General features: G+C 47.1%; 1 protein-coding gene across 13 annotated transcripts in view; it reads right to left on the bottom strand.

Moving 5' to 3' along the window:
• birc6 (baculoviral IAP repeat containing 6) overlaps positions 1 to 13,925 on the bottom strand; it is a 99,169-nt gene that overhangs the window by 5,167 nt on the left and 80,077 nt on the right. For all 13 annotated transcript variants that reach the window (XM_060072805.1, XM_060072814.1, XM_060072815.1 and 10 more), the window contains 7 exons: positions 13,476 to 13,704; positions 11,270 to 11,415; positions 9,182 to 9,292; positions 7,867 to 8,084; positions 5,554 to 5,715; positions 4,950 to 5,027; positions 3,132 to 3,320 (listed from right to left, as the gene is read on the bottom strand). In XM_060072805.1, the coding sequence (XP_059928788.1) occupies positions 3,132 to 3,320; positions 4,950 to 5,027; positions 5,554 to 5,715; positions 7,867 to 8,084; positions 9,182 to 9,292; positions 11,270 to 11,415; positions 13,476 to 13,704 (1,133 nt within the window). The remainder of the gene's footprint in view (positions 1 to 3,131; positions 3,321 to 4,949; positions 5,028 to 5,553; positions 5,716 to 7,866; positions 8,085 to 9,181; positions 9,293 to 11,269; positions 11,416 to 13,475; positions 13,705 to 13,925) is intronic.

The raw sequence follows: 13,925 nt of genomic DNA, 5'->3' as shown, positions 1-13,925 counted from the left end.
CTGCGTGGGTTAAACAGCAAACGGGCTGTTTGATTCCCAAATGTCACTCCTCTCCATCACTGGGTACAGAGGGACTGTCACTCTCCCCCTCTCTGCTCATTGCTTTCCCTCTCAACTTCTTTCTTTCGTGCTCCCTTTCTCTCTCCGTCTACGGTTCTCCCTCTTCCTCCCCCTTTCTGCTTTATCTCCCTGCTTCTTTCCTCCTTGTTTCATTCTCTCTCTACCTCACTCTTTTGTTTCCATCTCTCTGCCTCGGTATCTCCCTCACTTTCTCTCTCTATCCTTCTGTCTGGTGAGGCGGAGCAATGATTCATTTCCTCCCCGGCGTTGTCATGGAAACCCCCACGATATTGTAGTGCACTCGCTTCCTGGGTTTCCCTACACCAATAACAATAGTCGTACGATTCTTCGGAGACGAGGATCATCAGGGTAATTATCGCTGATCAGCGTGAGCGTTCAAACAACTTTGAAGTTGACATTTCTCACCTCACCTCTGAAATGTCTCTCACTCCCTCTCTCACTCTGGGAGAGTTCCCATCCACGTTTGGAAGGCTTGTATGTACGGCTGAATATAAACCTGATACCAGAGATAAAACCTAACACAAGCTTCTATACCGTCAACACGGGTGAATTTTCCACTACTTAGCCCCAGGCTCACCTGGGGCTAGGGAAGCCAAGGGCTCCCTTGACCCACGTTCACACAGGTTTCTGCTAGCTCAGGGCTCAAATGCCCTGGCCTTGATTCTCACTGGCTATTCCAGCGCCGTGTTTGCAGGTGATTCCTTGAGCACAAAAGGTCAGTGCTAACCCTGCTCTGGATGGTTGGTGCTACGGTTGCATTGATCAGGACTAATTGTGGGAGGGAAGTGGAGGGGGGGGGGAATCGGCTGTTTTGACTCATACAGGCCGTTCACTCTTTATAACCGGCGGACGCCGAGATCACACCAGCCGGCGTCACCACTGCCACGACACACACAGACGCATATACAAACATACAGGTGCACATGCACAAAGGCACATAGTCACCCACACACTAATCCACAACGACAAGCCCCTAGCATACATACACACAGATGCATGCATACATACATACATACATACATACATACATACATACATACATACATACATACATACATACAGGTGCACATGCACAAAGACAAAGACACCCGCACACTAATCTACAACGACAAGCCCCTAGCATATACACACAAACACGCATGCATGCCTAATCTGCAGCGACAAGCCCCGAGCGCGCACACACACACACACAGCAGGTGTAAGAGTGCGACACGGCACACAGCCACGTATACAAATGTGCCTCCAACACACACACAAAGACAGACACACACACGGCCTGCTGTCCCTAATTCCACATGACAACCTCCTGTTGCATTATTCAAGCTTTCACTCCATTCCACCTCCATCCTCCTCTATAAATAGGACATGTTAACCATGGATTTTCTCTGTTCACACACACACACACACACACACACACACACACAAACCAAAATACAATCCGACACACACACACACACACACACACACTAAACCTAAGGCACAAATCAGCTTTAACAGACGAAGTGATGCCAAATGAGACATAGCGATGCTAAACGTCTGGTGGTCACGTGAACACGGCGCCGAGTGCGGTTCAATGCAGTGTGGAGACGGTGATATAGCGGAACGCTGCGCTGCCCGAGACTTAGATGATATGAGACACAATAAAACAATTAACCTTTCGTCCGCGGCTGAAGCCTCTCCTGCGGGCAGCGATGACTCACTGAGGGCCGGTACGTATGGCGGCCGACGCAGCGCCTCACTCAACGCACCCTAATCCCATTAGGGGACCGAGGGGGGGACATCATATTTAACACGTGGGCAATAACCGGGCGGCCGGCCACGCGTGCTAGAGGACATTAGAGACTTATTTTTGAGACGGGTTGAGCTTCATGACGCACCTCCATCATGCAGCCTGTGGCGTTCATCTCACTAATTTATTTGCTAATAAATCTGAGTCCTGCATTTTCTGGGAAGATGGACCGTTGAGGTCATTTTACCAACTCGGACCAACGGAGAATGCTGACCATGGACCAGGGACGTCCATGGTCCAACATTTCGGAAAATGTGAAACATTTTGCCTCAACATAAGGCCTTACTCTCATATCAAAGAAACTTGCGAGTGTGATTGTGGTTTACGGGAGACGGAGGGAATCGAACCAACAACCCACCCAAACAGTCCCCACTACTACTGGGGACCCTAGGTTTTTCTCCCCCCTCTCCCTCCTGTCTTAATCTCTCTGTCTCCAACTCCCTTAACCCTTAAGTAGATATCTCCCCCTTCCGTTTTTCCCTTCAGTTGTCTCTTTCTCTGAATCAGGAATATCTGTTTGTCTGAACTGTGAAAGCAAGGGTTTCTCTCTGAAAGAGAGTCAGTGTGCGGGAGAGAGATAAGGAGAGAGTGAGATAACGAAGATAGAGATAGAGAAGAAAGCGAGATTGAGTGAGAGTGTGACAGAGATAAAGGGAGGATGGGAGACAAAGAGATACGGATAGATAGTTTGGCTAGCGTAAAGACCAGGGGACAACTTGGGGTCTTCATTTAGTTCCTTGTTGTTGATGGACGATGATGTCGTCTGTGAGTTCCACTGTTTTAACCGCTTTGTTCGAGCGCCTTGTTTACACTCACACATAGTGACTGAATATAGCTTCCTGCAGGCTATGTCGAGGAGATGATAAATTAATAAACAGTGGAGACCCAGGCAGTTGGGTTCACCGTCTGCTCCCTCTCCTCCATTCATATCACCACATTTGTAATATTGTTTCTGTTATGACATTATTCCTTCACATCACCCCCTCCTCCCAATCTTTCTCCCAACCTCCTCCTACGATCTCGCCATCTCTCAATACCGACCCATCCCCTCCCTTCATTGCTCCCCCTCTCTCGCCCAGACCTCCCCTCACTCCAACACCACCTCCTCCTCCTCCCCCCCCTTTCTCCTCCAACAAAGCCTTCACTCTTCTCAGCCTCCATCTCTCTACGACACCACCTCCTACTCGGCCCTCCCTCCCGCCGACACTGAGGGGATGGGAGGAAGCCGGCCAAAGGAAGGCTGCTGGTGGGCGGCGCCTACCTCTCTGAAGCAGGAGGACAGGTTCCTCAGCTGCTCCAGCATGGCCCACTTGACGCTGGCCTGGCGGATGTTGCCGTCGTACTCGCGGGAGCTCTGCGTTCCGCTGGGCGTGCCCCGCGAACGCTCGTAGCCCGGCTCGTTGAAGTAGGGCTCCGACACCAGGATCAGAGACTGGACCGAGACCAGCACCTGGAGGGAGAGGAGTTGATTAGAACCAATGCACGCAAGGCCAGGCGAATGCAGAGCTTGCTCGACAAAGTAAAGACACGTCGAAGACAAGGTTTATTATGGAGAGCGGCAGACGATCGATAAACAATCAAAACCTTTCCCCTCCAGCTACGCCCTGAGATCTGGGACGTCAACCTTCTCGATGTTTCTCAGCGCTGATCCCCACTCGGGTGAAATAACGCTCCTTGTTTATCATTGGATTTGTATTCCCGCCCTCCTCCCACTCCCTAAAGCACGGCCTCCGTCTCTCTTATTATTATTCTCCATTATCTGCTAACTAGAGCGATAATCGATGGAGCTTTTTCTGTCTTGGCACTGCGACCCGCCTTGATCGACTGTGTGTGTGTGTGTGTGTGTGTGTGTGTGTGTGTGTGTGTGGGGGGGGGGTGGGGGGGGTGTGTGTGGGGGGGTGGGGGGGGTGGGGGGGTGGGGGGGGGGGCAGACATATCAGAGGGGGGAGATGGAGTCGATGGACACCGAGGATGCGTGGCTGACTGGAAATGATGATGAAGGGGCGTAGGCACACTTCAACATGCGAGTCTGCGTGTGCGACAGCTTAATACAGTGGTGGGGACAGAGGGGAGAGCCAGAGTGTCAGTGAGCCGGTCGGGGAAAAAGAGAGGATGCCAGAGAGAATGAGAGAGAGACAGAGAGACAAATCAATGAAGACAGAGAGCCTGAGAGAAGGGAGAGAAGGGGGAGCAATTGAGAGAAAGAGATACTGAGTCAGAGAAGTAGATAAGGAAGAGAGACGGAGGGGAGAGACGAAGAAAGAGATGGGTGAAAGAAATGAAGAATGAAAGAGTGCGTCATCTGCGTCATCGCAAGCTATAGCATCTGTAGTAATGCACTAAAGAGTCAACTAAGGGCCCCTGGCATATGGCACCCAACGTGACATGAACATACCCAACAGAACGACATATAGCAACTGAATTTGTCCTAATCAGTTTTGGTTTAACATATGTAGACCGCACCCAAGGCTTAATTTCCCTACTTAAGCCTGGATTTTATGGTCTATTACCACACACTGTATTTATTCTCGGTAAAGCGAGCAACAGACCGGGAGTGAAGAGCCCTTAAGCTACAGACATTAGCAAATACCATCGCACAGACGCAGGTTTATACCACCTGTAAGCTAAAGCACCTCAGCAGGGGTTAGTGGTGTGTGGATATGTGTTCAACAGATGCACCAAAAGAGCCACGATGAAGCTTAACCACTGATATAAGACTCCTAACTTCAAACTAATAAAGTACACAACACTAATACAAACACACAGTACACACAAAAGTGGCAGAGGCCTCTGGGCACACGTGTGCTGATGTGTGTTTGAAACAGTCCAGTAATCCTCAATCTGTTCTTTTTATCTGAACATTTCCCAGGGATTCCTCATGAGCGAGGACAGCACACCCTAAGGCGGAGCCGAGTCCGTGTTTGGTTTTAATTAACATCACATGTGCATCTATCAACGCGCTGCCGGCCCAATTAAGAGCTCGCCACATTCAGGGCCGTTGTCAAGACGACCAATCCTGCACCACCTTGGGGTGGTGCAGGGATGGACCAATCAGAGCTCTGCAGTGCCTGCGTCTCACCTGCAGGAAGCTGGAGGTCTGCGGGTTCCACTTCTCCTCAGGCCGGCCGTGCCAGGTGTTCAGGATGCTTAGACACACCTGGAGAGGACACACTTCAGTCACACGTCCCCCACCACAGCAGAAATACACCACACCATATACATATTCCTTTGAATAATATAATCCTAATATAATCACTTTACCATGTAGCATCCGTGTTATTATTGTAGTGTTCCAAGTATATAAAATGGAGGTACTGAGGCGTACTTCTATTTTTGTAGGCATAACAAACGCAAAATCTATCTACAAGAGGCCCCCGGAACCTTCTCACCAAGGGTAGACACAGACATCCCGGGTAAGAATCACTGTTTCAATCCATTTGTACCGCTGCTTCTAAACATCTACATTTTGCCTGTAGTCAGCTGCCAGAGTGAGAGCTAAAGCCACCCTTTGGGATGATGATTTCAATCAGAGTCAGCTGAAGGGATGATTTTCATTGGTACAATGAACATTGATAACAAATATAAAGCAAAATCCATTTGATTGTTTATTTCTTCAACGTCCACGTGACGCGGTTCTCGTCTTGAGATTACGACGACCCTCCCAGCGTGGCCCTCTGACCCACCTTGCCGTCGTTGTAGAGGTTGGGGTTGAAGCGGACGCTGTGCCCCCCGGTGGTCTCCAGGTTAACCAGGGGGGGGGAGTTGGGGTAGTCCTGGGGGAAGTACACGTCGAACTCGAAGCAGCCGTTGGCGTAGGGCGTGTCGGCCGGCCCCGTGATCAGGACCTGAATGGAGGAGAGGGGAAGGTTAAGTTCAGCCCTGCATGGACATTCAGCGGACCACATTTTAGACCTCAGCTCTTAACATGCACTTGAATGTTGTCTCAAATGTCTTCGGCTTGGTCCAAGGCACTGTAGCCTTGGACCAAGCCGAAGAATTTTCGGGTTTCTCTGCATACAAAGTGCTGAACGTGGAAAACAATGCAACAGGAACAACCGAAATTAAATGAGTTTAAAGGAACAACGAAAATCGGAATCACAGAGACATTCGAGGAGGGAGATTCATTCACACAAGAAAAGATAACTGAACAGGTGGTGGTGGGGGTGTTGATAAATGACTCATTTCATTCTGTAGAAACAACAACAGAAGGGATGAAATACATTTACACAGCGGTTCCCCTGCACTACAACACTGGAACCCAACCGTAGGAAAAATCATGGGGTAAGGCAGCTCTTTTTATCTGTAAACTCCCAATTTATTACTCCTATGCTAATAAGATTAGCTCATTAATCACACCGAGAAACAATGGAAACATTAAGAACCGTTACAAACCCGATGTATCGGTCTACAGCAGTTAGGAACAACTTTAAATACCGTAAAAGAAACCATGCCTGCTTTTTTGGATTAATGAAATTTTTAGTGGTTAATTTTTATCTATTGATTAAAAATGTACTCATCCCATGGTATTAACTATTAATATTGAGATATAAAAAAGTAAAACGCTTTTAAACTGATTATTTTAGAGGGAAAAAAATGTTTTCCCAAACAGCTAAGTTTTTTATCTTATAGAAATCGCTGTGCTGTTGGACATGACATTTACCTGAATGATGATGATAGACTATTTAAAATTCACATTCAGCCCTTATTTCACCCTTGGAAATAAATACACAAACAAAAACGGCACCCATGTTGGATATAGACTGCAAATAATTGCAAGCAGCTATTCGAGGTGGAACGTTCACTTCCAGAGGAGAGCAGAGGAAAGGAAGAGGGGAAGGGACATCCAGATGAAGCATGCTGAGCCCAGAGTAGTGACCAGCGGACTGTGTCGAAAGGTGCACACCAAGCGCTCGCACCCAGCACTTGAAAATCATCTTCATGGGGGCGATGGTGATGACGTTGATGATGATGATGATGATGATGATGATGATGATGATAACGGTCACTCATGTGTGCAGCTTGTTTTGACGGGGGACATTTCGAGCCTTGACACTGAGTGCACATCCCGATGAGCGCGGGGGGGGGGGGGGTTCATCGTCAGAAGGATCTCACAGCCAGATGGGCAGGGGCTGGTGAGTGTTGCGACTGGGAGCCGGGGGGGGCTCTGGGTAAATACTGTGAACACTGTATTCTCTCGGTCACTACTCCCACCAGTAGGCCAGTCCTCCCACCATGCTGCCGTTTGTTTAGACGCCACGCAGTTGAGTTTCTCCAGCACAGAACATGAGCATTCTGACATTTAGCCAGGCCATCCATCAAGTGGCTGGTTGAGGACATTTAGTTAAATGTCAGCGGAGTAAATGAGTAAACGCCCTCATCAGGAAGAGTCTTCGGGGAATAGAGACCCAACTCAGATGACCGAAGAACTGGCACAAGGGGAAATGTTCCCCACTGCTCTCTAGTCACCATGACTGTTTTCCCCATCGCCTTTCAGTGGCAGCATATTATGTATGATAAAGCATATGTTGTGTTCCAACAATACAACATTTTGAATGCGGTCCCACCCTATCATGACTTTGTTAAGAGATTATATTAAATGACAATTATACGGAAATGGTTCCAGGTTATGTCCAATTAATTGATCGGTCAGGGTTAATTAATTCATAATTCATTATTTAATGACCTATGTATGTTGGATAATCTGGAGAGCTGGTGGTCGGTATTGAATGAGCTAGAGACGGGCCCTTCATTATCCATTTGTCAAACGAAGGGACACCAGCACCCACAGGAACATGGGAGGAGAACATAAGGACGAGAACATGAGGAGGAAAAGAGAGGACAAAACTAAGAAGGGGACAGGAGAGAACATAGAGGAACAGATGCAGGAGAACCTCCAGAGAGCATAAGCAGGACAACAGATGAGGAACAGAAAGAAGAACAAGAGCAGAACATGAGGGAGCAGCATCAGGAGGAGAACCCCGAGGAGGAGCACGTACCTTCATGATGTCGAGGCGCTCCTCGTCACAGCGGACGAACACGCTGGAGGAGGAGGAGAGGGGCAGGGAGGTGGAGAGGGTGACCGCCTCCTGGGCCAGCCGCCGGGCGCGGGCCGCGCTGTTGGCGTCGCTGGCGTTCTTCACCTGAGACATGTAGTGGTAGCTCACCTTGAACACCAGGTTACCGTCGTCGTCCTCCGACACCATCTCAAAGGTGTCTGGAGGAGGTGGGCAGAGAGAGGGAGAGAGAGAGAGAGGTGGTGAATATAAGTCACCATTGCTCTTGAGCAGCCTGTGACCGTACCCATACACTCATTAATATTAATTCATTTATATTGAGTCATTTAGCACATGCTTTTATCCATAGCGACTATCATCAAGGATGCCTACAGGTAAGACTGGAGATTGGGATTATTCAAACCCAGACACCCGAAACAAAAGTCTAGCATGCCCCTTAAACCATTGAAGTGTACCGACACTTTCATTTGATGTTTAGGATAATAATAACCTGACACAATATCACAGACATCATCTGATTACTCATCTTACTTGTTATTTTTAATCACTGCACATCAAATCTGTGTAAATTGATAAAGCAGTCGTAATTTATCGACGTTTAAGATCGAGTACAGACGCCCTGGCACATGGTTGCAATCCAGCCCACTAGCTTTTTAAAATAAAGTCAAACACCCAGTGGTTTGTCATGCCTCATCTCTCCCTTTCATGTTATTCTGTCAAGACTGGGGGGAGAAGACCTGTTTACTCTGATGTCACTCATCGTTACATCCCACGTCATCCTGATCACAGACACAAGCATGATAGAGAAACGCATTGGAATCAATCCAGACATCCCTGGAGAGCGTGGGGAGATGAGGAGGAGAGGGGGAAAATAGAGGAATGATAACAAGGAGGAAGAAAAGGAGAGGGGAGAGGAGAGACAGAGGATAAGATGGTAGGAAAGCAAAGAGGAAGTTCGGATGAGAGCAAGAGAGGGAGCAAGAGAGAGCAAGAGAGAGAGCAAGAGAGAGAGCAAGAGAGAGAGCAAGAGAGCGAGCTAGAGCGAGCAAGAGAGAGAGAGAGGGAGCAAGAGAGCGAGCAAGAGAGCGAGCAAGAGAGAGAGCAAGAGAGAGAGCAAGAGAGAGAGCAAGAGAGCGTGTGTCTTGCTCCAGGGATGCACACATGGGAGAACAGGCAGTAGACACTGTTCTCTACAGCAGGAGCAGCAGGTCTACTCAACGTCCATATTTATATTGAATTGCATTCAATGTCTGACACATACTGTGCATAAAACAGCGACACCTGACCCACAACTTACCAAACTGGAGTTTCTTCATGGCTGCTACGTATTTGTCCTCGAGGGATCTCAGGACAGACAGCGGCTTGGGACGGCTGGACGTCCTTCTGGACGACTCGGCCATCTTCCTCTCTGGAGGGGGAGAGAGGGGAGGGAAGGGTTAAGAGAGAGAGGCATGGTTCGAATTTAACTCTGCATCATTAGCCAAAGTCATATGCATATGCCAGCTAAAGAAGAATGTGATGGTTTCAGGTTCAAACGCGGTAGATGAATGGCCAGTTGAAGATTCCACGCACGTAGGTCAAAACACTAAACTCTTCTAGCGAGAGGCAGCGAGGGAGTGGACGAGAGATTTACAACAGAGAAGAAGAAACTGAAAGAATTACAAAGCAGGAGTTGCGATGGCGTGTGGGAGAGAGAGTAATACTGACAAATTGTGAAATAGTGAGAGAAAATTAGGAGAATACTGCACCATGAGCCAATAATATATTTATTATACTTCTGTGTTGAACAGGGATAATGGCAGACAGTGACCCTATGCAGAATTAACATTGCATCATACGATGGAACTAAAAGCACTTCCCATTTAAAACATTACGTCACACAAACGAATGAATAGAAGACTCGAAAAAGAGCTCCGTATTTGGTACTTTGTGTCAAAACAGTAGCTAACAATACCCCAAACGATCTTCAAATTCATCTCAGGATAGAGAATGTCACAAAAGACAACAGAAGTCCAATCCCAATATATTTGTTTGTGCTGCTATTCTTTCATGCAGAACGACGCTGATCAGTTCATTTTAATGGTTAACATATATATTTAAGTCGCATAACTATAAGAATAAATATAAGCTTTTTATCTCAGTAGGTTACTTCCCCATTTTCCCCACTGCTGAATATATATAACCTCCTACATCCCCATACAATCCCATCCCAGCCCGCTTCACAGGCACATTTAAGCTGCCATGGTTAGGAGAGATAAAGTAAAACGTTGGCCTATTCCGGGTGGTACTAAAGGGTGGGAGGGAGACGGGAGAATAGATGGCTAGACAGAACAGTTCACACACGGACATAATTAACAGACCACTTACATATGGATGGTTTATGGTGCTCACAGGCACTCCTATACCAGCACCAGAGAGAGAGCGAGAGTGCAAGAGAGAGCGAGAGATATGCACTGAGCATGAAATTACCAGAGTTTCTTACTGGGCCCACGGTTGGAGAGAGGGAGGGGGAGAGAGGGAGAAAAAGAGAGAAAAGTCTGCAACTGTCGATATTTCTAGTTATGGTTGTCGTGTTGTTGGCCCTGGGATATCGAGGCTTTGCCAGACTAAATGTTTCCTCTCTCCTCTCTCTCTCTCTCTCTATCTCTCCATTCCAATAGCATTAATTAACCAATTACACGTCCCCACATCTCCACCTCCAAGCAGACTGAAGTGCAGCTAAGTAATTTATCAAGCAAATGAATACCTAAGTCTTTGCCGTGTACCCACTTCGGAAATGTAAAACTTTAAAGAACAGGTATTGTTTTTCAGATTATCATTAAATGAATACTTCCTTTATTAATACTTCATTGAACTTTTTTTGATATGCTGGTCAAAAGAGTATGGATAACGAAGGAAGGGAATTTACCATTATTTTAGACATTTTACAGACTTAACGAGGAATTGATTAATTCAAGAATGAACGGCAACCTGGCTCTGAACCCTGTAAAGCAATCATAATAACGTGCTGTATTCAGAGGGTGGTGCAGGTTTCGAAGAGGCCAGAGGCATAATGAGGTTGAAATAACGACCGTCCATCATGGAGCTGGGTTCTTCTGGCTATACTTGGACAACAAGTCCAACTTTCCTATTGCGGACCTTGTGTGCGAGGAACACAGGACACGTACAACACACAAGTTTGACAGAGAGAGAGAGACAGAGAGAGACAGAGAGAGACAGAGAGAGACAGAGACAGAGACAGAGACAGAGACAGAGACAGAGAGAGTGACGCAGAAAGAGAAGCAGAGAGAGAGAGAGAGATCGAGAGAGCAAGAGTATGAGTAAGTGGGTGAGCATGCATATGGGAGTATGCATGCAAGTACGAAGCGTGCGATTGCGTGCTGACCTTGGTTGGCCTGTCTCAGGCTGGTGGTGGCAGAGTAGACGATATCTGCCGTCCTCTGGATGTCCGGCACCAGGAGGGACAAGCCCTCAGGCTCCGGGTCCGAGCTGTCCGGCTTGGGCAAGACTTTACTCTTGTCTTTCTTTGACCTGGGAGAGGCAGAAAGGGGTATAATAAAGTGCCACATTAAGTATACAGTTGGTTGTTGAGTATTCACGAGACAAAACAGTAAACATGACTTTCTATTTGCATGGACAAAACTATATTTCAGTACCTTTTCATGGGGACATTTTGACAAGGTTACAAGAGGCAAACAAGTGTCTTCTGTCTATGTATTGATGGATGCATAATGCATCACAGTACAACCACAGATAAAGCCTGGCTCAGTGGGTTAGAGAAGACTGTGGTTTTGAGCTGAGGAGACCGACTAGCTTCAACAGAAACATGAAGCAGAGGCTGCAACATCCTCCAGCGGCCTTGGCGCAGAGGAATAACTGAAGCAGCTTTTATTCTCAACAAATATCTTTCATGCACACTCAAATCATTGCTTCTTCCGAACACTGGATTTGACCTTGGCGAGACCCCAATTTCCGGATGTTTCTTGGCCAGAAACTTTGGAAGTGGGTGAGTCTGAAGAAAAGCTTGTGTTCCTTTGAAGGGAACATGGGTTCAAGGAGGGACACATCAAGGTCGGGATAGGTCACCCAAGTAGCAAAGTCATTTTGAAATGTTGCCAAGCATTTCAACATTAGCCCTGAAGGATGCTAATTATTTCTTGCATAAGATCTTTAATTTAATCTACTCTTGAGCCAAAAGCTCAGTCACATGACTCGCAGTCAATTGGAAATGAAAGATTCAGAGTAAATTTGTCTTGACACAAAAACTAGACTTATATTGTTGCAAGGACGTAGATGTGAAACACAGACACAGAGACGAACACACTCTGAAAATAAATGTTGATATTTGCAAAAGTTTTGTTCGCTTTCAAACTGGAACAGATGCACAATAAGCCCATAAAACATTTATTTTCTGCATAAACACATAAATTGTCCAATGCATCTGTTCTGAAGCAGACTATAGCTGGAAGGGGAGATAGAGTTGGAAGGGAAGATAGAGCTGGAAGGCGATAGAGCAGGAAGATAGCTCTCCTGCGAGCTAGCTCTCACTCCAGGGAGTGTAATGAGCTATCCCAGATCCACGCAGAAGACAGCAGCTCTGGCTTCGACCCGGCGACCTGCATGTGTCGCCATGCACCGCCATGCGATCCCAGAATGCAGTTGCCCAGGAACACCCGTCCGCTCGCATGTTTCCATGCATCCTCAAAATGTCAACCAGATGAGCACTGGGAGCTTAAATGGATAATGGCGTCCTTAAAGTGCGGTTGTAGTGCTGGCGTGGCGAGGCGTACATACATGCCTTTACAACAAGCCTCCACAACATGGGTCTCAGGGTTTAAATATTGACTGCCCTGCATGCTCAGAGTCCATGCAATATTGATAAGCGTTCCTGTTGTAACAGGCTGGGGAAGAGCGTAACGAAGGAGGGGAATTGCAGGACAGGAAAACCTGCTGTATTCTACTCTATTGTAATCCGCTGTGTCTCTTCTCTACCGCACTATATCTCGGCTGTATTTTTACTCTACTGTAAACTCCTTTAATCAAGACGTTTACACACCTCAAGTATGAAACATGTTGAGATAGTCATGTAGCCACAGCCTAATCTATGAAAAATAATGCAAGTGGATTCTCCCCTTCGGAATAAAACGCATGCTGGTAATCATACACCAAGGGGGAATAATAAGCTTCTTAGAAGGCCAATTAGGTTAAAGAAATGATGGCGTGTGATTGGCTAATTAGCTCTTTCTATTAAATCTATAACCAAATAAAATATTAATCAATGAGGGAGAACAAATGTAAAATGTATTCTTAACTTAAAACACTCACAGGATTAACGTCAATTGTTAAGATATTGATATATTCCCCTGAACATATCTATGTATTTTTATCGCTCTATATCATTTTATTTTTGTTGAGCCTTGATTGCCCGTCGCTTGACATCTGCCGGAACAAAATCTCCATCAAAAATAAAGCTGCACATCTAAACCAATCCATTTCACGTCTCGTCTTGAATGATTCTGCAACCCTCCACCACGGCCCAAAGCGCTTGAGAAACCATTTCAGTCTAGTGAGGGTGGTGCTCTCCAACTTACCGGAGGCGGTTGGTGTACGTGTCCACGCAGGTCTTCATCTTGGCCAGCAACATGCCTACGGAGGTCTGGCCCTCAGAGCCCTGATCGTCCATGTCGTCATCCGGCTCTTCCTGCCCCGGGCCCCCAGGCAGGGGCAGGAGCAGGGGCACCAGGGCTGTGCAGGTGGAGATGGCCCTCAGGAGTTCCAGGAGGGCCCTGTACAGGGGCACGTGGCGGGCCATGTCCAGCACTGGAGAGACAGAGAGGGAAAACCGGCTGTTAGGATCAGGTGAAAACATTCAGAATCAGACTGTTAGAATCAGGCAGTTTGATTGTTCAAAGTAAAGCGACAGACTTAGAATCAGGTATTTACTGACCATTATATACAGTTACAACTTTAACTTAATAACAGTTGAAGGGAAAACGGATTGAGAGAAACAGCAAGTTAATAACAATCACAGAAACAGACTG

Source organism: Gadus macrocephalus, chromosome 15, assembly GCF_031168955.1.
Source record: "Gadus macrocephalus chromosome 15, ASM3116895v1".
Classification (NCBI taxonomy): Eukaryota; Metazoa; Chordata; class Actinopteri; order Gadiformes; family Gadidae; genus Gadus; species Gadus macrocephalus.
The sequence above is the reverse complement of the archived record's forward strand: the minus strand, read 5'-3'. Positions and strand labels throughout refer to the sequence as shown.